Source organism: Lacerta agilis, chromosome 2 (assembly GCF_009819535.1).
Source record: "Lacerta agilis isolate rLacAgi1 chromosome 2, rLacAgi1.pri, whole genome shotgun sequence".
In the NCBI taxonomy this organism is placed as follows: domain Eukaryota; kingdom Metazoa; phylum Chordata; class Lepidosauria; order Squamata; family Lacertidae; genus Lacerta; species Lacerta agilis.
In genome coordinates this window covers 66,620,195-66,645,471 of record NC_046313.1, presented here as the reverse complement: position 1 = coordinate 66,645,471, position 25,277 = coordinate 66,620,195, and the positions used below count along the sequence as shown (strand labels likewise).

Here is a 25,277-nt window from a genome sequence, read left to right as displayed (position 1 = left end):
CTTTTCCCCATGCTAGGTGCTGAGCAACCAAAAGGGGGAGTGGGAAGTGGGAACGAGAACAGAAGCAAAGGCCGCTGTCTAATTCTGAATTGAATATGACAGCTGAATATTGATTAAAAAAATTAAAAAAAGAAAAGCCAATTGCTTCCAAAACCTTCCCTGTTTTAGCAAACATCCCAGATAACCTGCAAAATAAGGGAGGGAAATACCTACACACCTTCTGGTGTTCCAGGCTACTTTGATCCAATGTAGTCTGTTTTTTTAATCCAGTCCAACTTGATTCATGCATGCCTGCTTAATTGGAAAGAAAAAATGCCCTTCCTGATTTAGGAACCATTGCTCTGCTTCTACAGCCTTTCAGTGCTATCTTTGCTTTCTATATTACTTTGTCTTTAAAGTAAAAGTAAGTATTCTGAAAGACGTGTAATTGGCTATGGTATCCTTTGGATTTTTAAGCAGCTAATTACACTACATCTCGTGCACTCATGTTTGTTAACACCGCTGTTCCCTAAGCTAATATTGCTATTCTTTCTGCAATGTATTGTAGTCTGCTATTTACATATTGATTCACTTGGTTAGAGTTACTATCTAGAATGAACCATAAGCAGCACTAAAGGGTAATTCCCTGCTCCAGTTGTGTGATCTGAGCATCTTCTGTGCCTGTAAAGAATTAAGGGGGGGGGGGAGAGAGAGAGAGAGAGCTATCCCTACTTTTCTGCTGAGAAGCCCTTGCTTTGCACCCTTTCAAGAACCTTGTCCATTTTAAATACTCTTCAGTCTTCCAACTGAAAAGACTGACTTCAGAAAGGAAGTGGCGTGCGCGTTTCGCCTGGACCGCACTGGCTTCGGTGACGAACGCGGTTCATCTTGGGGTCAACAGCGGGTCCAGTCTGCCCGGATGCTGCCTCTCCTTTTCATCTTCGGCTGGGGAGGGCGAGTCCTCTGGTCACTTGCCGCCAACGGGACTACATTTCCCAGGCTCCTCCCCGGGACTTGAGCTCTGGGCCCAGGGGAGGGAAGGAGGGGCTGTCCTCTCCAGCCATGTCGTAGTAGGGGCGCCCGGGAAAATGCTTCGGGCCGGCGTCGGAGCTGCTGTTCGGCTCGCGGCTCCGGGCTGGGGGTTCCCCGGAGCTGCCGCACGCGGGAAGCGGCGCTACGCCTCCGGGCAGGTGAGCTGGGGATACCCGCCTTTCCTCCCACTCTGCTGCAGGTGTGCGCTCGGAAGCCCGGCAACAGGCGAGCCTTGCGCGGAGTTGGAGCGCGACTGGCTCGCTCCGGGCATTCAGGGAAGCAGCCGTGCCCTGGCGCCGGAGGGAAGGGGGCCAGGCAGGGAACTTTGGGTTGGAAGAATTGCGCTCTGTTTTTCAAATGTTCGTGACTGAAACGGGTCAACCGCACAACCTGCTTATTGTCACTGTTTTAAAGTCCGGGGGGGATATCTGAATTAGGCAGTCCCAGAGCATGTGCAGAGTGCATTGCTTTCGCACTAGCTCTCGTGCATAGGAGATTCCAGGACTAGCGAGGGGTCCGAGGAGGCTGCCTTTCCCAGCCAGGCTTCATTCCCAGCATCTCCCCGCTTTAGAAAGGGAGCGCTGATCTTCGCCTGGTTTTTGAGGGGAGACCGGGTGAAATCAAGGGATCTCCTTGGGGGCGGAAAAGGCTGAGGAGTCAGGACAGAGCCCTCGTCCGCCCGCCCGCCCGCCCCTCGCGTCCTTTTGGTTGAGTCGGAGGCAGGCGCAGTTCCCTGGGTATTCTAATGGCGAGGGGGCAATTTCACAGCGGATGCTTCTAAAGAGAGAGTTTATACAGTAAGATGCTATTCTCAACATTAAGCACTTGGGCTGTAGTAGTAGTGGCTTCTCCAACAAAGTTCTTTCCTTGTGGTGACCCAATAATTTCCTGTTATGAAGCGGGGGAAGCGGGGCTTGAGTGGAGGAAGAAACCTTCCATATATAGGGGTTGGAGTTGCTAGGGTCTCCTGTACTGAACCCCTTGATCAATACCGGTTCTGTGCGGGAAAACAACAACATTTTGCCCGGTGACAGATGCTCACCCCAGCCACTGTCGTGAACAACAGCAGACAGTAATGGGGAGGGTGCTAAATAGCAAATGGGATTCCATTGGAGAGCATGGTGACTGTCTCCCAACTATGCAGGCCAGAGCTTAGGCAGGTGGGAAAGTGAGAAGGGAAAGGCTTTGCAGACCTGCAAGAGGGGGTTGGGTACAAAGGGCAAGCAGCTTTATTTTCCTCTTGACATTGGACTTCTGATAAAGCGCTAAGCAAACAAGCACTAATCACAAAGGTCAGAGGTAGCTTAGAGACCAGAGCCACCCCTTGTTCCAATAGGAAAAGTTTGGTCCCTGGGGCTGGCTCTCGGCTAGGAGGTGATGGGTTCACTCTCCAAGGCAGCTGGAGGTCAGTGTCTAGCCTTTGAGGCCACCCAGGGCTGCACACACCAGTGCTTAATTTAAGCAGAACAGGTGTAAGTTGGGGAAGGGCAGGCTGTTATTCCTTCTGATGCTGCCAGGGTTGGGAATGGCAGTGGTGCGACTGATAATGAGTCCTGGTTGCCCATCTCAAGACTGCTGACCTTTAGATGATCTCAGATGGGTTGCTGGCACCTGCCAGTCAGAACATGCCTTGCCTTCCTCTGCAGGAGAGCCTGAAGCAGACACCCCTCTATGACTTTCACCGGCACCATGGCGGGAAGATGGTGGCCTTTGCCGGCTGGAGCCTCCCAGTGCAGTATACACACAGCCACCTGGAGTCCCACCTGCACACCCGCCAGCACTGTTCTCTCTTTGATGTGTCTCATATGCTGCAGGTAATGCTGGAGGAAGCCAAAGGTCATTGAAGTCCCAGCCTTTCTGCTGCGGGGTCATCTTCAGCAGTGGGGCAGTGGTCAGTTTTGAAGTGCAGGAGCTCACCATGACAGCCCTCCTAGCCCCCCCCCCCCTATACACACCAAGAGAGTGTGCAGCTAGATCCCCAGTGGTAGTCCACAAATGTGGGCAGCTGTGTTGGTCCCAAAGAGCATCACTACATAGCATAAAACTGAGTTTTATAAGTATCAGCTGACAATCTGAGATTCGTGAACTGGCAAAGGGTGGTGTGGTAATAAATATGCTGGACTTTGGCTGATCAGCCATGAGGTTCACTGGGTGCCCTTGGACCAATCAGTGAGTTAAGCCTACTCAACAAAGGAATTATGCCCCATGCTTGATCTGTCCTTTCATAAGGCAACTCCCATTTTAGGCATGAACAATATGTGTGGGATTGAGCACATGCACACAGCACCAAACCCAGAAATGACCCAGAAATGTCATGAAGATGTCACTGAAACGTCACTAAAAGGGCAGAATGGGGTGTTTGCATGCTTTTTCAATGGGTTTCTGATTTCACACAATTTCACGCAAGCAAGCAATGGCCCGGAATGCAGTGCCCTGCATAAATGGGGGGTGACCTGTAGTATGTTGGTTAGCATTATGCTTTATTTACAATACACATTTTGTGTGTTTATATCCTACTATACATCACCCTGAGGAAGGGCAATCTATAAATGTGTCTAATAAATGGAAGAATAATAAAGCCCAACTGTACCGCACCAAAGCAGCAGTTTAGCTAAATGGTAGCACCAGGCTCGGGATGCGGGTGGCGCTGTGGTCTAAACCACAGAGCTTAGGGCTTGCCAATCAGAAGGTCGGTGATTCGAATCCCCGTGACGGGGTGAGCTCCCGTTGTTCGGTCCCAGCTCCTGCCAACCTAGCAGTTCAAAAGCACGTCAAAGTGCAAGTAGATAAATAGGTACTGCTTCAGCGGGAAGGTAAACAGTGTTTCCGTGCACTGCTCTGGTTTGCCAGAAGCAGCTTAATCATGCTGGCCACATGACTCGGAAGCTGTCTGCAGACAAACGCCGGCTCCCTCGGCCTATAGAGCGAGATGAGCGCGCAACCCGAGTCATCCGCGACTGGACCTAATGGTCAGGGGTCCCTTTACCATTACCTTTAGTACCAGGCTCAGATGTTTTGTTCAAGTGTGCTGTCCTTGGTCCTGCATAGCACCCTAGTGATGTGACTCTCTCTTTTACAGACTAAAGTGTTTGGCAGAGATCGGATTAAATTCATAGAGAGCCTAGTAGTTGGGGACATAGCAGAGCTGAAGCCTAATCAGGTATGTTGGAGCCCAATGGGTTACACCCTCGGTGGGAAACCTTCGGCCCTCTGGATCTTGTTGAACTCTCATCAGCCCCAGTCAGCATACCTAAGAGTCAGGGATGACAGGAGTTGTAGTCCAGTCCAGCACCACAGGATTCCCATTCATTAGGTTGCACACAAGTGTAACACAATGGATGGCATGTTGGATTTGGATGTGGGACAACCCACTTCAAATCCATTAGCTAGGTGATCTTGGACAAATCACTGTTGCTCAGTGGGCCACCTTATAGAATGGATGGGAGGGGGAAATGATGTAAAGAAATATTGCCACTTTTCCTGCACCACTGAACAATGACAGGACACAGATCCAAGTAAAAGTAATACTTTTACAGGGCTTTTCTATAAGATCGAAGTGTTTCTTAAATGCATGTAATTCATTGCATGATACCCTTGCAAACTGTAATCTAGCACCAGTAGAACACTATTTCCATTTAATGGATGAGGGGGTGAGATGGAGATAACCTTGCTTCCCAGGGATAGCTATATAACCATTGTACTGTACTTCCCTTTAAAATAGAAAAGGGGGGGAGAGGATGAATAGCAGGAGTCGAACACTCGGCATTCAAAACCAAATTATTAAAGGTCCACAAAATGGCAAGACATTTACATTGTCTAGCTGCTCTTCACCTCTTGTTTGAAAATAATAGAGGTGGTTGGCTTTGTGAAAGAGAAGAGTGAAGAGATCACCGCAGAAATCACTTTTTGTAGTGAGGCACAATTACGTAGGCATGAGAGAGAGAATAATATAATCATTGAGTTGGAAGGGACCCCAAGAGTCATCTCATCCAACCCCCTGCAATGCAGGAATCTCAGCGAAATCATCCATGACAGATGGCCATCGAACCTCTGCTTAAAAACCTCCAAGGAAGGAGAGTCCACAAACTCCCCAGGGAGTCTGTTCCACTGTCTAACAGCTGTTACTGGCAGAAAGCTCTTTTTGATGTTTAGTTGCTTGTTCCTCGCAAGGTCACAGACACCGGCCAATATGGGTTTGCATGTCTTAATACAACTGTATTCCGCATTGCCGTCACAAAACAAGGGACATACCATATAGAGGGAAATCATTATGACTCTTTATCATTATTATTACTGCATGTCTGCCAAAGCCTGCCTTCTGTTACATGGTAGCCACTCTTGGCAACCAGTAACTGAACTGTGCTTTACTTTCAGGGAACTCTGTCTCTGTTCACAAATAAAAGAGGAGGCATCATGGACGACTTGATTGTGACCAGCACCTCTGATCAGCACCTCTATGTGGTCTCTAATGCAGGTTGCAGGGACAAGGATTTTGCCCTCATGAAGGTATGTGTTTCTCACCATCCAGTCCTATAGGGAATTGTTCCTAGATGGTAGGCGGCAGCAGAAGCACACACGATAGTTAGGTAGTTCCAATCCTTCGGGAAACTTGATCTTTGTCCCTTGCTGCTGCTGCTGCTGCTGGACTCAATTAGAGAGAGAATGGGATGGAAGATGCCTTCCCCCACCCCCAAGTGGGTCATGACCTTGCTGCTCTCTGTTTCTGCTTGCAGAACAAGATGAAGGAAATGAAAGCAGCTGACTGCGATGTGGACTTGGAAGTGTCAGACAACGCTTTGCTTGCTCTGCAAGGTAAATATTATGCACCTGTGATAACTGCCCCTACTGTGGGAATCAGCGGACAAAATACCCAGGCATTTGCCTTAAGAGAATGCACAGAACTGCTGCTTAATTGCTTTGATACAGTAGCATCTCCCAGACCAATCAATAGCCTTACTGTTGATCTTCCTGGGACAGCTAATCCCATTGTCCAAAACCTTCCCCACTTCCACCCCACTTTTATTTATTTTTTTGCATCTTTAGGCTCATTGGGGCATTGCAAGGCCAGCTTGTTGCTAGCTTGTGTAGGGCCTTTGAATATGACAAACCCACTTTCCCCTGTGCTACTCTGCACCCCATAAGAGCCCAAGGGCCCTGCTGCATTTGATAGTCCATCTCATCCAACACCCTGTTCTTACCAGTGGCCCAGCCCAGCATTTCTAGGAAAATTAGGAACAGGTTAGGATGGCAATAGCCCTTTTCTTTGTCCCCAGCATCTGATACTCAAGAGAAGACAGGACTGGCCCTATCATTAGGCAGAGTGAGGCAGCTTTCCCAGCAAGCAGATCCTGTGAGGGCAGGGAGCAACAGCAAGGGGTTAAATGGCAGAGATGTATAGGTACGCCAGGACAAGATAGAGCCCTTCTGCCATTCCATGTGGGGATGGAATCAGGGACTACCTGATTCCTTATATCTCTGTCCAGTGACTAAGGACCTTAGGGAGTGGGGTGTTACCTTATCCTTCACCCCAGGCAGCAAAATGTTTTTGGCTGGTCCTGGAAGGAGTGTGGACTGTTGTGGCTGTTAATGGTAGATCACTCACCCATGAGTTTGCCCTATCCCTTTTAGAGGCTAAGCTTGTGCCACATCATGGTGCAGTGAATTCTATCCTACTGCCGCGATGGCAATGATATGCTTTGGCTGAGTTCAGCAAGGGCAACACCCTCTATGTGGCTGAGCCCACTTCATTCAGCTTGAAATACCCAATTCCTTCCTCCATCATTTAGCTGGGACTTATTGAACCTCATTTTGGGGGGTGGGGAGCCTGATAACTAACACCTCTTCAAGCTCATAGCCATTCCCCTTCTTCCTTCTGCCAGGTCCTGCCATGGCCCGAGTGCTACAGGCTGGGGTGTCAGACAACCTGGCTAAGCTGCCCTTCATGACCAGTGCAGTGATGAGTGTCTTTGGAGTGCCAGGCTGCAGGGTCACCCGCTGCGGCTACACAGGCGAGGATGGCGTAGAGGTACACAGTCAGGGTTCGGCTTAGCTAACGAAAAAGAGGTGGGAGTAACAGGGGCACTGAGAACGAGAAGCTATTTCAGGCTGGGAGGGCAGTGTATTGATGAAGAAAGGGATTATTGAATCAGGTTGGCTGCGGGGCAAGAAGGGTGTCAGTCAAGCCCGGACATAGCCTCAGATTGAGCTAGAGTGCAGGATTGGGCCAGGTGACCTGAAGATGGGAGTGACCAAATCACTGTGCTCCTCTGTACCCAGATCTCTGTGCCTGCAAGCCGAGCTGTGGAGCTGGCTGAGCTGCTGCTTAAGGACTCCACTGTGTGGCTGGCAGGACTTGCAGCCAGGGACAGTTTGCGCTTGGAGGCAGGTCTGTGCCTGTATGGGAACGACATTGATGAGAGCACAACCCCTGTGGAAGCCAGTCTGATATGGACCCTTGGTAGGTGACAGCTGCAATGTTGGAAATCTCTCCCTGCCCTGCTTGCCTACCCATTGACATTCCTGGCCAATATCAAGTTGGTCAAAAAGTCACCCATTACTGCACCCCAGACCGGAGTAGACTGGGCATGGAACATGAGTTGTTGTTTTTTGGCAATGGGAGAGAAGCTGCACTAGGCCTTCAATGGTGATGGGACACTATGTGGTGAGAGTAATTTGGACCACAGACGGGGGAATTCTTGTTCTGTTGGCCTTAACAGGACACCTTATTTCCAATTGCTTCTCAGGGAAACGCCGCCGTGCTGCCATGGATTTCCCCGGTGCACCAATCATACTGGCCCAAATCAAAGAGAAGCCCAAAAGGAAACGTGTGGGGTTGACTTCTTCAGGGCCTCCCATCCGGCAGCACATGCCCATTCTCAGTCCAGAGGGCAAGGTCATTGGTAGGTTCTCCAAGCTTCTCTGAGTACTGTCTAGGAACATGACAAATCAGCCCTCTGCTACAATAAGCACCCCAATACTTGCTGTACTTGGTCAAACTGCAGGCAATAATGTTTGGTGCACAGCTTTGTTTAGAACTAGCAGCCTTGTACCGTGTTGCTCATGAATTCTTGGGAACAAAACCAGTGCAGTTTTGAAAGGCTGCCCACCATTTTGCTTCAAAATTGTGTCCATTTATATATGAACATGGATGAAAACCTGCTCCTTGATCTCTCAAACCACCATGCCAAATTTGGGTAATGTGTATTGAGAAGTGTCCAAAGGTGTAGGGGACAAAGCTTTCAAAATATATAGTAGATTTGCTTCTATTAACTCCCTGCCCCTTTCAGGGGGCAGAGTAGTACATTCTAGTAAGTGAACCTCATCGAAGATTACTGCAGAATGCAGCCTTTTAGAGGTGTTCTTTTGGAACTGCATAGAGAAAGCAGCAACAAAGCCTCTGGCGGTATATGCTCTCCATAGCTTGTTTGCATTCTTCTTGTCCTTAGTGGATCATTAAAGGGCCATGCATATTAATTGTTCTTAGGGCCATTGGTGTGTGTGGAAAACTAGGCTTTCTACCCTACCTATAGAAATTGGGAAGAAGTTGCATTTTTGGCAGCAAGTTTTATTGATCATTTATGCAGAAATTGTATGTTTGCTATTGATATCTGTCCATTCCTCCATGTGCTAGGTGAGGTCACCAGTGGCTGCCCTTCCCCCTGTCTGCAGAAGAACATCGCCATGGGATATGTGGAGAGTGACTACAGCAAACTGAGCACAGCCCTCACTGTAGAAGTGAGGAAGAAGAGCTGCCCTGCTCTAGTGACCAAGATGCCCTTTGTAGCCACCAATTACTATACAGTGAAATAGGCTGCTGCTGGCATAGGCTTTCAGTTTTGTATTCTGGCCTGCCTATAAAGCGCCATTCAATTCCATTAGGGCTCTGCCACAAGGGTTACTGAAAAGAAAGCAGCCCTAAAAAGAGAAAAACTACTTCAGGGGATGCCGGCAACTGAGCAAGACTTGACAACATGCTCCAGTCTCATCTGCCTCTTGGGCTATTGCTGATAGCAGAAAGATCCCAATGACTTGATCTCCAGAACTCCACCCCCCTTTTGCATTTATCCCTAAATATTAAAAAGTCCTTGAATTTTCTCTTGCCCTTTTCAATCTGCCCCTTTTCTTGAAATGGTCTGATGCATGCTCAGCTAGAAGCAGGAAGACGCTTACATTGCAACAAAAGTAAAGAACAAGCTTCTTGGTTTATTCCTTCTATTTCCCATACTTAGGCTCAGTGCATTCATTTTACCAGTTTGGTAAATATTCTCCCTGTAGTGTAGGGGAAGAAAGATATACTTGCTACTTCTTAAAAAAAGAGAAATCATGCCCTGATGTGGGCTTCTCCTTCTAAATAATGTTTATACCAATGAATAGTAAGCCAAAGGCCTTGCTCTTCTGACTATTTTTCTGGAGGGGGCATATTTAAATAGTGTTTCAGCTTGAGCAAACCCCTTTGTTTTCTTACTGCCATCTAGCCTAGAATCTAGCCTAGAAGATTCAGAGCTACATTTGAAGTAACCATTTTTTACTTTGGATGCTGAGGACACTAATATTGAGAGCTGCTATGAACTGCTCCACATAAATAGAGATACAATACTTTTTGTGCAGCAGCTATCTTGGGGAAATAGTATGTATTTATATGCACCTCAAGGAAATTTTCAAACAGTACCAAAAAAAAAAACCCTTAGGAGAGGTGTTCTTTTTGCATTGTTTTAAAACCTTGAGTGAAGACATTTTCATCCAACTGAAAAAGCCTGTCAAAACAAAAAGATCTTCAGTTGTTTATGGAAAGTACAGATAGTGGGAACCTATCATGTTTGAGCAGGAATGCTGTTCAACAGAGGCAGTCACACTGACAGCTTTGCTGTACTTCAGAGCAAACTCTGATATTTTGGAACTTTAAAGTAAATGCAAAAAAAACCTAATCTATCTTCTGCATATGTACACAAGTAAAAAGGTAAAGGGACCCCTGACCATTAGGTCAAGTCGTGTCCGACTCTGGGGTTGCGACGCTCATCTCGCGTTAATGGCCGAGGGAGCCAGCGTACAGCTTCCGGGTCAAGTACTCAACAGTTATTGCAATAAGTCAATACTATATTCGATTTTTCCATCACTCTTTTATAACCCATACATTACACACAACCAGGGAATAAGAGGGCAGTGGCTGGTAAAATAGAGGGATGCTCAATATCACATCAGCAGCTCCAGCATTACATAGCTACAGAACACACACACAATCACCTGACTCCTCCAGGGAATGAGCACCAAGTAGTATGATTTCGGAGCATAACTATTTTAGAACTAGTGAGCTCTTAAGATAGTCATTGGCACAGATTGCAAAATCTGACTAGGGGCAAGGAACCAGCATGGGTTTGAATCTGTCAGACTAAGCAAGTCTCTGTAGCTTTCCAACACAAGATTGGGGATACTTAGCAAAGAGCAATTTAAGCTCAGCCAGTTAGAGAAATAATTTCTTCATCAGCCCTGGCGTCTGCTTCTCTTATGAGTTGAGGCCAGTTCAAGGCAAGGGAAATCCAAGCACCACTGCAGAAAGAAACAAGTTCCAGGCCAGCAATGGGTTTGACGTCACATTGAAGAGAGGCAGGCTCGAGGTCAGTCTGCAAAGTAACTTGTGGAAGAAGAAGAATAAATGCTTAATGAAGCTTAATTAAGGGGGGAAACCTGCAGCTTCCCAACCTGAGTAGAGCAATCCTGAGACTCAGTGCTTGGTTAAATGGATGGACAGAAAGAGTTTTCACAGCACCAGCGTTGACCAGCAGCTCAGGCCACAGGATGAGAGAAAGGGCGGCTGTCTCCTCAGCACTGAAAGAGCGAGGCCTCTGGGTAGGCAGGCAGGCGGGCGGGCGTCAGCATCCTCTATGCTTCTAGAGCAGCAGGAGCTTGGCTTAGTAACCTCTGCCATCACTCCCGATGTGTTTTCATACTCTCATTACTTGAACTCTCCCTGAATGAAAACAAACAGACCAAAACTTTAAAGTAAATCACAAGTTAACAGGGATTACACATCCTGTATTCCTCCAGCATAAGATCCCCACGAGCACCGATTCCATCATCTGGAGGGGCTGGAAGGCAATGGATAAATCAACTCACCACATTGAGAAGTGCGAGGATCCATCTGGTGTCCCTCCATTCTGCCCTCCTGGACCTGGGAAGGAGAAGAGAATATTGTTAGTCAGGCAGATTTCTCACCTGGCAGTCCTTTGACTCCAAGTAGAACAGCTGGTGATCAGTGGCGGCTGCAAATCCCGCTTCCTTTGCCAACAATTCGAAATCAAAGGAAATGCTGCTGATGTAAACAATACTGAGTCAGGTGAAGCAATGGGGTGGCCTGCTATAAGACCCCTTCCTATATTCCTAGACACATGAGTGGATATATAGTTTAATCCTAACAATTAACTGATCGTTAGTTTGAAAAGTTTTGACCAAAAAGATTACCAAGAAAAATATGTAACAGGTGAAAATAAAAATTAATGCCAGTCAGTTATTCCAAAAGTCTTCCCGAATTAACATGATCTCAGTTTTTGACAAGAGAAAGGTTGGATAGTAAAAGTCATTTTTAATATGATTTTTTTTTGTCCAGTTCACACAAACCCTATTAAATTAAAGCAATTAGATTTAAGGTGAATGTCACATTGAAGTCAGTAGAACTAAATTGGCTTAAATCCAGGCACTGGTTAAACCAGTTAGTGGATTGCAGTCATAAGCTCCTGTGACATTTGTCTTCGACACATGACTCTAACTTGGGTGCGGGGAGCAAAACAGATTTTGAAAGTGGTGGAAAACATACTACACAATAATTGCAACATATTGCAAATTTTGCAAACATACGTTGCAAATATGGTGTAGTAACAGGCAGGTAGCCATGTTGGTCTGCCATAGTCAAAACAAAATTAAAAATTAAAAAAATTCCTTCCAGTAGCACCATACCAAGAACAAACTTAGTTGGTCTCTAAGGTGCTACTGGAAGGAATTTTATTTTATTTTATTTTTTACTATGGTGTAGTAAGTTTTCCACCTCTTGCTCAAGACATATGCCACAAAATAAATTTAGGGTGCAGAATAGTCACTGTTACTTGTTTGGGAGCCACTTTATACTGCAGGTTCCAAAGACAAATCACAGCAGAATACAAATCACACATCATTATTTCACGCAAGAAAAATAGTTAAGCAGCTCTTTGTGTCATGATAATGCATCCCAGCAATTGAGAAGGACAGAAGAAATACTCTTATTCAAGCACCCAGCAGTCTCAGTCAAGTATTACTACAAAAGGAAGGAGAGTCTTTCTGGGGTTTATTTAGGGGATCCGCTTGTTGAGCTTTTTTACGCTTGTTGAGCTTTTTTTCTCCTTTTGTGCATCGGAGGGGCAACCCCCCCCCCCCCGGCTATGCCCAGGGGGTCCCTGATGTCAGCAGAGAGAAACCCAGGTAAACAATTGCATCTGGGTGCTGGGTGCCATGTTGTCTCCGCACAAGACTCCTTTCAATGTTGTCTCATTTCATGTTGTCTCCTTTCAAGACTAGCTCCCCATCTACTATCTTACCAGGGACAGTTTAGGACCTGGATGGTATCCAATTAGTGTACAATTCTGGAGACAGTGAGCAGCAGGATAGGTAGAACTGGTATTCAGTATGGCACTATGAACAGTGCCCAGCACAGCTGCTGTTGCGGCCCAACATGACAGGACAAAAAGGGCCATCTAACAGACTTGGCAGATAACAGAATTGGCCAGCGACTAGTTTTAGAAAAGACCACTTGGAAGAGAGGATGGGCCCTCAAACCAGATGGGGCCTCCACTGTGTAGAATAGTTGGGTGTTGCAACAGAGCTTGGCAGCCATCTCCAAAGCCCATCCTTTCTTCTTCTTCTTCTTTGAGTCTTGAAAGTGGTCTGCCTCCAAGTCCAGTTGCCACGGCTCAGCAAATATGCGCCGGCATCACAACCGGGGAAGCCACTGTTCATCCATAAGGGGTTGCATTTTGTTTGGGGACTTGGGCACTGACCCTTAACAACCTGCAAGGTCGAGGCTTCGAGGGACACAAGAGAGCCAGGAGAAGAAGCGCGAGGCGTAGCCACGGGGTAGGAAGCGAAAGCGGAGCAGCAACACAGAGGCAGCTACCCCGGGGTGGGGATTACGCCGAAGCGAGAGGAAGCGCTGGGTGGGTCACGCGAGGTAAACAAAGGCGGCGGCGGCGGCGGCGGCAGCAGCAGCAGCAGCTGCTGCAGCGCCCGCCTCCGAAGGGAGCCCTACCTTGCCGGTAGTAGAGGCCCGTGACGGTGTTGCCGTAGACCCGCCAGGCCACCTGGATGCCGAGCAAGCTCACCAGCAGCCAGAGCAGGAGCAGCTGGAAGAGGGCGGCGCGCAAGTCCTGGGCCTCCCAGTCCGACAGGAACTCCTGCCCAAGCCAAGTGAAAGCCCGCAGCGCCTTCGTCGGCACTTCCCACTCCGCGGGCCCAGAAGCAGCAGCCGCCGCCGCAGCAGCAGCAGCCACCGCCTCCTCCGCCGTGGCCGCCGCCATCCCACTCTGTCCCACCTGGAGCGCAAAGGCGGCGGGAGAAGGAGAGGCGCTGCGCCACAAGCCCCGGGGAAACTGTCAGCGGCGCCGCGCGTGCGCCCCAGGGAAAGACCCAGGCCCCGCCCCGCGCGGCTCTCTTCCCGCCTCCAGTTCTCTCTCCCTCCCACCCTGCCTGCACCGCTTATTCCACAGGGCGCGTTTATTCGGGAGTAAATCCCTGTTATGCTCAATGGGACTTTTTTCCTGGTGCGGATCTCACCCTTATAACCCGATCCTGTCCTATTTTGCCCGCGAGTAGCTTCATCCCCTTCACCCCGCTTTCAAAGAGCTTCAGGTGAAATGGGCACAGGGCTGAGTTGCACAACTTTCCCGATATATTGTTATTTACTTTTGCTTGCTCGCAGCATTTGCAAGGCATCACCTTCCAGGCCCGGCGTCAGCTAGCTCGCAAAGAAGGCGGGCCGCGACGAGGGAAGGCGTGACTCCGGCAGGTGCTGTATAATCTTAGGAAACTTTGCTCGAAAGAAAGCACCACACTACCGTGAAGCAACGCCCCCGGTAGAGAACCTTTTGAAACCTTTCCTGAAACGGCTTCGCTATTTTTCGTAGCCAGGGGTGACAACTTGAATAAAATATTGTGGGGGCCCAAGATAAGCCCCGCCCCGCTCCGCATAATCGATCACATGACGCAGCGCACACACACTAGGCTACAGTATTTGAATTGGATGCCCATCAATTTTGGTGGGGGGTAGCCCCTCGAATATTTTATTGTAGGGGGCTGGGGCCGAAGTCCCCACGGCCCCTAGGAGTTGGCCCCTATGTTCTTAGCTGTTTTTGGAGGTCTGCTGCCAGTCAGTGTAGAGAGCAGCACTGAACGATGTGGACGTACATATGGTGGGAGCGCACCCGGTTCATGAACGAAGAGGTGAGCCTCCCGCCGCCCCAGTAGCTGGAAATCAATCACATATGGACAACCAGTTTAATGAAAGCAGACAAAGCCGCTACTGGGAGAACCTCCCCGCAGCCAGACTACTCGTTCGGCTGCTTCTGGTTTCGACTCTCTTTTCTCCCCGCCCGCCCCTTGATTCAACGGCTGCAGAAATCTACTCATACTGCTTCGGTTTCAGAGTAGGACTATGCAGGAAATAATAATGAACCTGGGCAATGACATTCTAAATACTGTACTGCCTTCAATTCCTGCTCAAAGGTGCTGCAAAGAAACTGAGCCACCACTGCGCCATCCCCTGGCTGCCAGGAAATGACATTGTTTCTCACTTTCACTTTCGTTTTCCTTGGTTAGGGAGGGAGAAGCCCGACTTTGATGGGCTGGAGAGGATCCTCAGCGGGGTTGTCGCAATTCTTGAGGCGCTTGAATCTCTCTGGGTTAGAGCCCCAAGTTCAGGTGAGGCTTTAATTTCCCCTTGGAAAAGAACATTTATTTTCTTTCGGGGTGCTGCTGCAAGTGAACAATATCGCATTTTATCCTTACAAGCAATAACAAAACATGGAATAAAAGGTAAGCTCTTGAGATTCCTGCGTCACAGGGGGTTGGACTAGATGACCCTTGGGATCCCTTCCAACTCTACAGTTCTATGATTCAATGAAAAGAAAACAATGACACATGACAATGTGGAAAGCCAGTACTAAGATGTCTATGTTATGCATGTAAGTATAATTGCATTTCTGTATTTAATCAGGAAGACCATACAGTATTCCATGGTATGGGAAAGGAGTAGGTTGTTATCTGGAACTTAAGAAATGACGATCCACCAGGTAGCATAGAAATGTTACACAGTTTCTTCACCTTTCATAAGGCAAAGTTTATGAGTTATCTTCTGGTTGATTACAGTATTCCATAGGCTATGTTTTCATACTATGGTTGATGGGATAAGCCATGAAGATTCTCCCACATAGCTGCTACCATGGGCGTAGCTGGGATTTTGGCTATGCCCATGGCTGTTACTAAGATCTGAGTTAATGAGCATTTATTTTAAGGTGAAAAAGAAATATGAATTCTGTGGTGTTCTGCTGCAGTGCCTCTTGTGGGCACTGGGGGATTGCAGTTCTGGAAGAACCCAGAAAAAGCAGCCTTTGTCATGCTTTGCTTTGCTTTGTTGGTGCTGCACTTACACACTAGGATGCCTCCTTTCTCTGTTTGGTTTCTCAGGGTCAACTTCGTGTTACCTGGTCAGGTTTGGACTAAGCGGGTGGCGTTGTGGTCTGAACCACTGAGCCTAGGGCCTGCCGATCAATAGGTTGGGGTTCAAATCCCCATGACGGGGTGAGCTCCCGTTGTTTGGTCCCAGCTCCTGCCCACCTAGTGGTTCAAAAGCACGTCAAAGTGCAAGTAGATAAATAGGTGCCACTCTGGCGGGAAGGTAAACCCTTTCTGTGGACAAACGCCAGCTCCCTCGGCCTATAGAGCGAGATGAGTGCCGCAACCCCAGAGTCGTCCATGACTGGACCTAACAGTCAAAGGTACCTTTACCTTTACCTTTAAGGTGTTGCAGCGGCAGACAGAAAGGTGGATTTCACACATCAATTTTGCAGCTACGTTCAGGCTGCTGTGGTTATTTATTTATTTATTTTATTTATTAAATTTGTATACCTCCCTTCATCTGAAGATGTCAAGGCAGTTCACATCACAGCATAAAAGATTGGTCCCATTTACCTTAATATTATTCCTTCTGAGTAGACATGCATAACATTGTACTGTACTTTCCATTGCACACACATACTGTACACCACTCACACACATTAGGGCAATGTTTTATCTCCACTGTATGCCTCTGAGTGCCATTTGTTGGGAATTGCAGGTGGGAGAGTATTGTTGTGTTTGGGTCCTGCTTGCAGGCTACCCACGGAAATCGGTTTGGCTACTGTGAGGATGCTGGAATAGATGGGCAAATGGCTTGTCTTGCAATTCCCAACAACTGGTATTCAGAGGCACGATGTTTCTGGCTGTGGAAGCAGAAAGGAATTTACTCAATAGATGCCTCAGCTTTTTGTTTCTTATGGGCAGGAGCAGAATGAGTGCCTCAAAGAGCCTTCCTGAGTTCGACGAGGACCTGTACTCTCGCCAATTGTAAGTCTTGCAACACATTACATAAAACCATTCTAGCTGAGCCGAAAAGGGATATCTACTGGGATCACCTCCACACCTCTACTGTTGTTGTTTTTTTGAGAAGGGATTCAACAGCATACTGGGAACTTAGGTTTGTCCAGTTAAAGTGGGTTGAAAACACCCAGGCCCAGGAAATCCACTGTAACAACAATCAGACTTTTTGCAATTAGGAACGTGATGGGGAAATACACTAAAAAGTGTGGAATGATGATTGACTGATGGGAGGGTGCAAAATACACCACAGTCGCCACCACAACCAAATCAGGATGAATGCTCATTCACATATAACCTCCCCCCAAAAAATCAGAACTAATCATAAGCAAAGAGCAGACATTGTATAACCTGCATGCCATCCTTGTGCATGGGGATCGGGATGCATGCTCAATAAACAGATTGTCAGGAGGAGGCCTGGGTGGCTGAAAATGATCACAGTGCTATGACGGGGGCAAGATGGTACAGAGTGAGCAGTGATATGAATGTATTTTGTTGGGGAAATATGGCAGACTAAGCTGAACTAAGGTATGTGTGATGGGGGCCACATATCCTTCTTGGCAGAGAACAGTCCTTTAGTCTAGTTGATTGTGTTACTGTTTAAAGAGCCGTCCAGGCTAATGGTAAAGACCTGAAGTTGCCTATCATCAGTTAGTACCTGGCTAGCAGACCAAGCAAGCATGCAAGTCACCTTGGTCTAGTTAAATTAACTTGTTTCTAGTTAAATGACAACGATTCTGCTGTCAGTGCCCCAGGTTATTTTTTTTATCAGAATAGATGACAACAAACAAAAGTCGGAAATAAAATCAATAAAACATAAGTATGCAAATTAGAATAATCCCTTCCAGTAGTGGATACAGTCAATGTCATCCCAGTCCACCACCAGACTAACATGGAAGATTCTCAGTCTTCAAGATCAGGGTTCCCCGGGTCCAGGCATAAAGCCCCAGAGCAATAGATTCACAAGAACAGTCAGCCCATGAGCCAAACACATCTTTGCATTTCTGAGGGAGGATAGCTTTGTTTCAGACTGTGAAAGGATTCAATCAAGCAGTGTCAAATGGCAAAAAGTACATTGTATGCTTCCATACTTCTAATTACCCACTGGTGGTGATGTGTTAAGTCATTCACCCACTGCTATATTCCATACATTCCAATACCATAAGTCCAGGTCCAAACCCTCCACTGTCTTCCAGCTTTGTACAATGGCTAACTGCACTGCAGTACCCGGGAACAGTAGCAAATCTATGTGTAAATTGTAATTTTCAAACATGTTCAAAAGGGACAATGAGAAATCCACCTGCTCATTCAAAATGGTTGACATTTTCTGCGTTGCTGCAGACCAAGGGGAAAGTAGAGGTGGAGTTTAAGGGAAGCAGGTGAGGGAATGCTACTGTCCAGGGCTTCATAACTCACCATATTTCAAACACAGAGCTGTGCTTTCCCCCCTAGCTATGTTCTGGGCTATGAGGCCATGCAGAAGATGGTGGGAGCAGCTGTGCTGGTCTCTGGAATGAAGGGCCTGGGGGTGGAGATTGCCAAGAAAGTCATCCTTGCAGGAGTGAAATCTGTCACTGTCCATGACCAGAGTGAGACTCAGTGGAGTGACCTTTCTTCACAGGTATGCTGCCTAGGGTGAAATCCTATACCTGCTTAATGGTGTTCTGAGTTTACATGTGTAGGATTGTACATGTTAGAGGCTTTGCCTAGCAAACAAGGAAGCATGAAAATGTGGCACAAAGGTTGTTTTGAATATTTGCAGCAGTGCCTCTCTGAGGCAACATCCTATACATGCCAAGACAGAAGCAAACTCCCCATCTTCCTATGTACTGTAAGTGTATAGGATTGCAACCCTGATTTCCAAATTAGGACCTAGTAAAAGGAGCCCAGGACTCTATACCAATGGACTCATTGTTAAAACTGTGTTTATGGAAGACAATCTTACTCGGCTGCGAGTGATTGCCAAAGAAGAAGAAGTTGTGTATAAAGTAATAGTCAAGGTATGAAAATATAGACTGCATACATTTTCCATTATTTGATAAGTTCTTGTGTATGACGTGTTTACTAACAAGTCTTTCCAGAGCTCACACTGGGTATCTGTGGTGACCTTGTTGTTGACACTGGTGATTTTGTGCCAAGCTGTTTGCATGTATTCTTCAATCCTATATTATTGTCATATAATTTTCTTCTGAAACCCAGAACCCTGTGAGAACTCTAGGCAGAGCATACTATTAGTCCAAATAAATTAATCAATATCCTGTCGTGACAAAGGCTGAAATCTATAACTTGCACAGCAAATTTTGCTTCATTTACCCTTTATGTCCCAACACTTATTAAATCATAAGTCACCTGAACTCTTGACTGATCCCAGCCCACAGTAATAATAACTACAATTAGACCCCCCTACACACAAAAAACAACTATAGGTAGTTTCATTGCTTCCAGCACAATCTAGTCATGAGATTCAAACAAGGTTGCATAATTTGGGAAGTCTGGTGAGTCAGTTGCTGCTATTATTAAAAGCAATCAGAACTGGAAACGTTGCTACATTAGGCTATGAATTTCACAATAGGTTGTTTTGAAATTAATTTTAAAACTCCACCTTCTGGTACCCTGGTTCTCACAAGCAACACGAGAAACTGCCTTATACTGACTCAGCCCATTGGGCCCATCTAGCTTATTATTGTCCACACTGACTGGCAGCTGTTCTCCAGGGTTTTTGTACTGAGGTCTTTCCCAGTACTACCTGGAGACGCCGGGGATTGAACCTGGGACCTTCTGCATGCAAGGCAGATGCCCTACCACTAAGCTACAGCCCTTCCCCAATGTTCTCAATATCTCCTTCAGTATATTTGGCTTCAAAGACTGGAGCAGTATGTTTGCAATCTTTGTTTAACAACATACCTATCCTAAGCTAAAAGTATGGAAATATTGAGCCCGAACATACTGGAATTAATGATCTGAATAAATTGGCACATTTTTTGCATAATTCATTGAAGATATGGGAAAAGCTAGTGGCAATGCAAGGTGCTGAAGTCCTGCCCCTTGGCCACTGGAATCCCTGACATGTTTCTCTCGGGACTTCTGAGATTTCACTAAGCATTGCTCTCACAGTTTTAAGCCCATGCTTGCAACCATTAGGACAAGATGCTTGGTTTTTTAAAATAAAAAAATCGTCAATAAAAGCTGATTTTCTCACCATGCTCTTTTCTGCACCCTGTTTTCTGGTGCAATCACATAATGAATGGCAACCCGCCCTATGCTGATGTAGAAATAGGCACACTCCCTTTTTAAAGCATATATCTGATGATGGGTGGAGTCTGTGAATGGAGCTGTAAGCCAAATTCTGAGTCTGCTCTAAGCCAACGTAGTACTGAGGGCCTAACTGCGTGTGACACTGATAATGAGATTTGTGGTAGTGTTTTTTTTAAAACAACAACAACAACACACAATGTGTGGGGAGGGGCATTTTTTTCATAGATCACAGAATATGGCAAGGGGAGGTTTAAGCCTTCTCTCCAGCCGTAATCTCTCTGAAACCCCCCCCCCCCCCGCTTCTGTCAATTACCATTAGGGGGGAAAGCTCCCATTGATACTAAAGAGTGACTCTTCTCCCACCCCCACCCCATATGTGTACGGTACTAAAACCTGCCTTCCCTGCATGCCGCAATTTTCGAAACAATCTCCCACCTGTGCTCAGGATTGAATATTTTTTAAACATGCAACATGATTGCTAATGACATTGCTAATATCCTATGTAGCTGGGTCCTGAATTTGGTGGGAGAGCAGGTAGTAAAAGGGTAAAACCCAGTGATAGATAGATAGATAGATAGATAGATGATAGAGTGGTTTTCTTGAGTAAAAATGAGTGTGTGTGTGTATGGATACTCTCATTTTGACTCAAGAAAACCACCATTTTATAGTTCAAATCGGGGGAAATAAATACAGTAAGTGGACAAAAGTACAAAGATTCACAAAATGTTTAGGGGTATGCGTCTCCCCAGAAAAAAGCACTGGTTTGTCATCCACTCATCTCCACAATCCGGTCCTCCCCCACCCAGTGGCGGAGTAAGGCTCCGCGGTACCCGGGGCGGCAAAGGAAACGCCCCGGGGGCGGGGCGTCGTGATATCACATTGTGACGTCATGACGCCCCGCCTCCAGGGCAGTTCCGGGGGTGCCGGCGCCGCTTCTGCAGCCCTCTTTTAAGCCGAAGAGCTCGCTTTTAAGCTCTCCGGCTCAAAAGGAGGCTGTGGAAGCGGCGATCCGATGACAGAGTGCGCCTGCGCGTGCAGGCGCACTCCGTCGTCGGGCCGTGCGCTGCCGCTCCCAGGGTGACGGAGGGAGCGGCAGCACGTGGGAATGGTGGGAGGGGCTGCCTCTTGTCCCCCCCACGTGCCGCCGTTCGCTCCGTTGCCCCAGGAGCAGCAGCACCGCACACACCGTGCGCTGCTGCTCCCGGGGGGACGGAGCCAGCGGCAGCGCGTGGGGCTGACAAGCGCCGGCCCCTCCTGCCACTCCCCACGCTGCCGGTCACCCCGGGAGCAGCAGCGCTGCACGGACGGGGTGCTCCCTCGGCCGTGCGCTGTTGCTCCTGGGGTGACGGAGGGAGCGGCAGCGCTTGGGAATGGCGGGAGGGGCTGCCGCTTGTCACCCCCATGCGCCGCCGGTCGCCCCGGGAGCAACAGCGCACGGCCGAGGGAGCACCCCATCCGTGCAGCGCTGCTGCTCCCGGGGTGACCGGCGTTGCCTGGGGAGTGGCGGGAGGGGCGCCGCTTGTCGCCCCCACCCGCCGCTTGTCGCCCCCACCCGCCGCTTGTCGCCCCTGTCGCCCGGGGGCGTACCGCCCCCACCGCACCCCCCTAGCGACGCCCCTGCCCCCACCATCCTCCCACTTAGCATTGCTGTGTCTCTGCAGTTCTATCTGTCGGAGAACGACGTGGGGCAAAACCGAGCTCTGGTCTCCCAGTGCCGCCTTGCAGAACTGAACGCACATGTCCCTGTGCATGTCTATACCGATGGGCTGTCTGAGAGTTTCTTGTCTACTTTCCAGGTAAGGACAGAGCTGTGTGTCTCATGTCATGGGAGTGACTCTAGTGATGATAAAAAAAAAACGAACTCTGAACACATCCACACCTTCCATTTAAAGTGCATTTACCTAAAGCACATGACTTCCCCTAAAGACTCCTGTAGTTGGTGAAGGGTGCTGGGCATTGGAGCTCCTTGAGGGGAAGCTACAGTTCCCAGGATTCAGGGGGAGGGAGGAGCCATGGAACGCTGTGGATGTGACCACCGTTTCCAGTGCTTCTGCAGGTTCTGACCTACATCAGTGGGAGAGCTTTTTCTCTTAACCCAATGAAAGCAACAAGCCTATTGGCCCATCCCCAGCCGTTTCTCATAGTGGTAATTTATGGCCTAGTTCTCATCAAGTGCCACAAATTGTTGGGATAGCTGCAGTGTGTTGGGTGGCGTAGCACTGCCTGTCATTCAATGGCGCAGTGGATCAGGAACAAGCAGGGACAGAAGCACCACTGCTTGTTTCACAGCAGGGTCAAAGGTGTTATCTCATGGGGCCAATTATCTACATCAGTGTTTTTCAACCTTTTTTGGGCAAAGGCACACTTGTTTCATGAAAAAAATCACGAGGCACACCACCATTATATAACAATAATAGTAGTAGTAGCAATAATAAAAATGATAATTCTTCTCATGTCTGAATTGAGCATGTGAAGATGGCGCACCTTGCCCCGCCCCCACCAGGCTAATAATAATAAATAACAACTATAGTACTAGTCAGGACTCTCCCCCCAGCCACAGGAACTCAGTTCTGGCACCTCTCAGGTGGGAGCCTTCGCCATTATAAGAGAACGAGGGAAGGCGTCCGTGATGAGTTCCAGGCTCCAGCACCTCTTTTTCTAGAAAAATAGCATTGGTAGCAGCAGATGCCCCAATGCTAGGTAGGCAGCAGAGGTAGAAGGCGGTGTCGTAGCGGCGGCCGCCTCGCCCTGCACGGCCCACGGGGGTCAGCCAGTTGCTCCACTCGCGCAGTGCCCAGATGTTGGGCACGCAGCTCAGGTGTCGGCACAGCTGCAAGAAGCTGCCGGGCTGCCGCTGCACCCGCAGCCGCCACTCAGCCAGTCCCGAGGACGGCGGGAGGCGCTCGGCTGGCAGCAGGCGGGCCGGGCCCGCGGTGGTAGCGGCGGCGGCGGCATCAGTCACCGGGCCGGGCAGTACCAAGAGGACTCCGGCTTCTTCGAAGGCCTCGCGGATGGCGCAGAGGCGGAAGGCCACGTCTCCCGGCAGCGGCGAGCCCAGCTCCGGGCGCTCGGCGGCGAAGAGCGGCGCCCTCAGGCACTCGCCCCGCACCGAGCCCAGTCCGCAGCGCGGCCCGCCTGCCAGCAGCTGCAGCCAGTCGGACGAGAAGTCGGCCGCGTCCGCCACGCCGCCCGCGAAGACGTGAGCACTGGGCAGGAAGGCGCTCCGCGGGCTCCGCCGCAGGAGGAGCAGCTCATAGTCAAAGGCGCCCGCCGCCGCCGTGGGCCGAGGGGGAGACGCGCCCAGCCCACCTGCCGCTAGCAGCAGCGTCGCCACCTCCCGCCAGTGCCGCAACCGCCAGCCCATGTTTTCCCACGGAACACCAGGCAACATCTCGCGGCACACTAGTGTGCCGCGGAACAGTGGTTGAAAAACACTGATCTACATAAGCTGTGCTCAGAAATAACCAACCAAAATGTCATAAACTGAGCAAGCTTTCGAGTCCACCAGAGATCTTCATCAGGTTGGTTGTTGAAGCAAAACAGACGGGAGAAATGGGGTGGGGGGGGAAAGCTGGCTCAGTATTGAAGCCATAATATCTGCACCGATGAAAAATCACTTTTATTGTATAGTCTCGGAAGAGGCATAACTATGGAAGTTGTTGCGAAGGACCCACACTCCAGGATTTACCACTACATGACCCGCTGTCACTGATGGGGAACAGAGAATCTGTTTGGAAAGTGCTCTCTGTCGTGCTGTTTCTTAGCCCCTTACGTTATGCAGATCACTATTCTATACTATCCTGCACCAAACTTTACAGGTGGTGGTTCTGAGTAACTCACCCTTGGAGGAGCAGCTGCGAATCAGTGACTTCTGCCACACCAAGAACATTTGCTTTGTCCTAGTTGACACCAAGGGCCTGGCTGGGTAGGTGTTGGGGGCTTCTGTCCTTGTCCCGACACTGGGATGTTGGAGTGGTGCAGTGATTCTGGGTGGAATAAGAGGTGGACTAAGAATTCATATAAGCTGCCAGCATGCTGGTTGGGCACTGCAGGGTAGGGATGGGGAGAGATTTGATTCAATTTGCATTTAAGGGTGAACTTAATTGAGCTCGTTTTTTTTCTGAAACAAGATATAAACCCAAGCACAGCTTCTCTTCAAAATTTGCACGTCTTTGAATTTTGCCATGAAGTTTTCCAGCCAAGCACTGAGTACAAAAATGCATATACTGGTGGTGACCATTTTAGGCACGTCCAGTTAATGTGTGATCACCCACATGTGGGTCCTTTTGGACTCAGAAGAAGAAGGGGGACACTTATATGTACTCCCCCCGACAGGCAAAGGGGCCTGGAATGGAACCTGTGCACGAAATTATCACCATCTGTAAAGTGGTAAAGTGTGCATATGTTGGTTGAAACAACAAAAATGGCACTATATTATAATAAATTGTTTTGTTAAAAAAATGTGGATTGTTGCACACTGCCCCAGTCCCCAAGCGCTGTGTGATTCCAGGGGTTCCCGTGCTTACCCAGGGTTCAGTTTCCTTGGAATGAGGGACAGCAGAGACAGTGATGTCTTTATGAGATATGGTTTGTTTACACATACAGGTATATACATCCAGAGCCTATGATGGAGGGACTCACAGCATTAGCACCCCAATATGGTCTTGCTTCTCCCATAACTATAGCCTTGCATTCCAACAGAAATCAAGCCTGGCTCTCACTCCGTTTCTGGTCCAGCTCACTCTCCCCTGGCTTTTGCCTGGCTAGTTTAACAATGGAATCATCCACTTGATTTTAACTCTTTGCTGGATCTAGGACCCCAGGCATTAGAAGGGACTCGGGCACCATGCAGACTAACCCCCCTCCAAACTCTCAACTGTATATTAGAATTTGCACTAATACTCCAATTAGTTTTCATGTGGGCTTTCAAAAAAAAATATTTGCAAACGGAGGTGGAAATGTGGAGAGCTGAACTTAAAACTGGAAAATGGAGAGAAATTGAAATTGACGCCTTCACCCTTCCGTAATGCAGGATGAAGGTTCTCTGAGCAGGTAGGCCCCTTGGGTGGAAGTGAAGGGGCTTTCTCAGGGTGGAGCAGTGGTTGAGTATAGGGAAGAAAATGAAGTAGAAGTGTGTGACCTCTTGAGCTTTTGTCTTTTGGCTCCAGGCAACTTTTCTGTGATTTTGGAGAACACTTCATTGTGCGCAATCCTTCAGAGGCTGAACCTGCCTCTGCTACCATTCAACACATCACCCAGGTAATGCCAGGAAACGTCTGCCTCCTGCACTTTATTGCCCTGCTTGCGTCACTCTTTCTGAGCTCACGTCCTTCACACCCTGGATTGCACATGCCTCCTTCCAA

General features: G+C 48.4%; 3 protein-coding genes and 1 non-coding gene across 4 annotated transcripts in view; 2 read left to right on the top strand and 2 right to left on the bottom strand.

Annotated features, from left to right (window-relative positions):
- Positions 1–1,017: 1,017 nt before the first annotated feature.
- On the top strand, positions 1,018–8,862 carry AMT (aminomethyltransferase). The gene is made up of 9 exons (XM_033140539.1): positions 1,018–1,169; positions 2,658–2,825; positions 4,091–4,171; positions 5,386–5,517; positions 5,745–5,823; positions 6,891–7,036; positions 7,288–7,468; positions 7,755–7,910; positions 8,642–8,862. The coding sequence occupies exons 1-9, from the start codon at positions 1,068–1,070 to the stop codon at positions 8,818–8,820; spliced, it is 1,224 nt and encodes a 407-aa protein (XP_032996430.1). The 5' UTR covers positions 1,018–1,067; the 3' UTR covers positions 8,821–8,862.
- Positions 8,863–10,822: 1,960 nt separating this feature from the next.
- On the bottom strand, positions 10,823–13,605 carry TCTA (T cell leukemia translocation altered). The gene is made up of 3 exons (XM_033140538.1): positions 13,280–13,605; positions 11,122–11,176; positions 10,823–10,975 (listed from the first exon to the last, which is right to left on the bottom strand). The coding sequence occupies exons 1-3, from the start codon at positions 13,545–13,547 to the stop codon at positions 10,933–10,935; spliced, it is 366 nt and encodes a 121-aa protein (XP_032996429.1). The 5' UTR covers positions 13,548–13,605; the 3' UTR covers positions 10,823–10,932.
- Positions 13,606–14,904: 1,299 nt separating this feature from the next.
- The window catches only part of UBA7 (ubiquitin like modifier activating enzyme 7), a 52,383-nt gene continuing 42,010 nt past the window's right edge, over positions 14,905–25,277 (top strand). Inside the window, exons 1-6 of the mRNA XM_033140537.1 lie at positions 14,905–14,946; positions 16,567–16,629; positions 18,112–18,280; positions 21,576–21,710; positions 23,733–23,839; positions 25,083–25,173. Of these exons, the coding sequence (XP_032996428.1) occupies positions 16,574–16,629; positions 18,112–18,280; positions 21,576–21,710; positions 23,733–23,839; positions 25,083–25,173 (558 nt within the window). The 5' untranslated portion in view covers positions 14,905–14,946; positions 16,567–16,573. The remainder of the gene's footprint in view (positions 14,947–16,566; positions 16,630–18,111; positions 18,281–21,575; positions 21,711–23,732; positions 23,840–25,082; positions 25,174–25,277) is intronic.
- TRNAA-UGC lies at positions 19,407–19,478 on the bottom strand. Its single transcript has one exon. It is a non-coding gene; the product is annotated as a tRNA-Ala (tRNA).

Coding starts and splice junctions, on each gene's coding strand:
- AMT (XM_033140539.1), top strand. CDS start 1,068: ATGCTTCGGGCCGGCGTCGGAGCTGCTGTTCGGCTCGCGGCTCCGGGC. Junction 5,518..5,744: donor AGGATTTTGCCCTCATGAAG/GTATGTGTTTCT, acceptor TTCTGCTTGCAG/AACAAGATGAAGGAAATGAA. Junction 5,824..6,890: donor CGCTTTGCTTGCTCTGCAAG/GTAAATATTATG, acceptor TCCTTCTGCCAG/GTCCTGCCATGGCCCGAGTG.
- TCTA (XM_033140538.1), bottom strand. CDS start 13,547: ATGGCGGCGGCCACGGCGGAGGAGGCGGTGGCTGCTGCTGCTGCGGCG. Junction 11,177..13,279: donor GGGCCTCTACTACCGGCAAG/GTAGGGCTCCCT, acceptor TCTCCTTCCCAG/GTCCAGGAGGGCAGAATGGA. Junction 10,976..11,121: donor TCCTCGCACTTCTCAATGTG/GTGAGTTGATTT, acceptor GTTTTCATTCAG/GGAGAGTTCAAGTAATGAGA.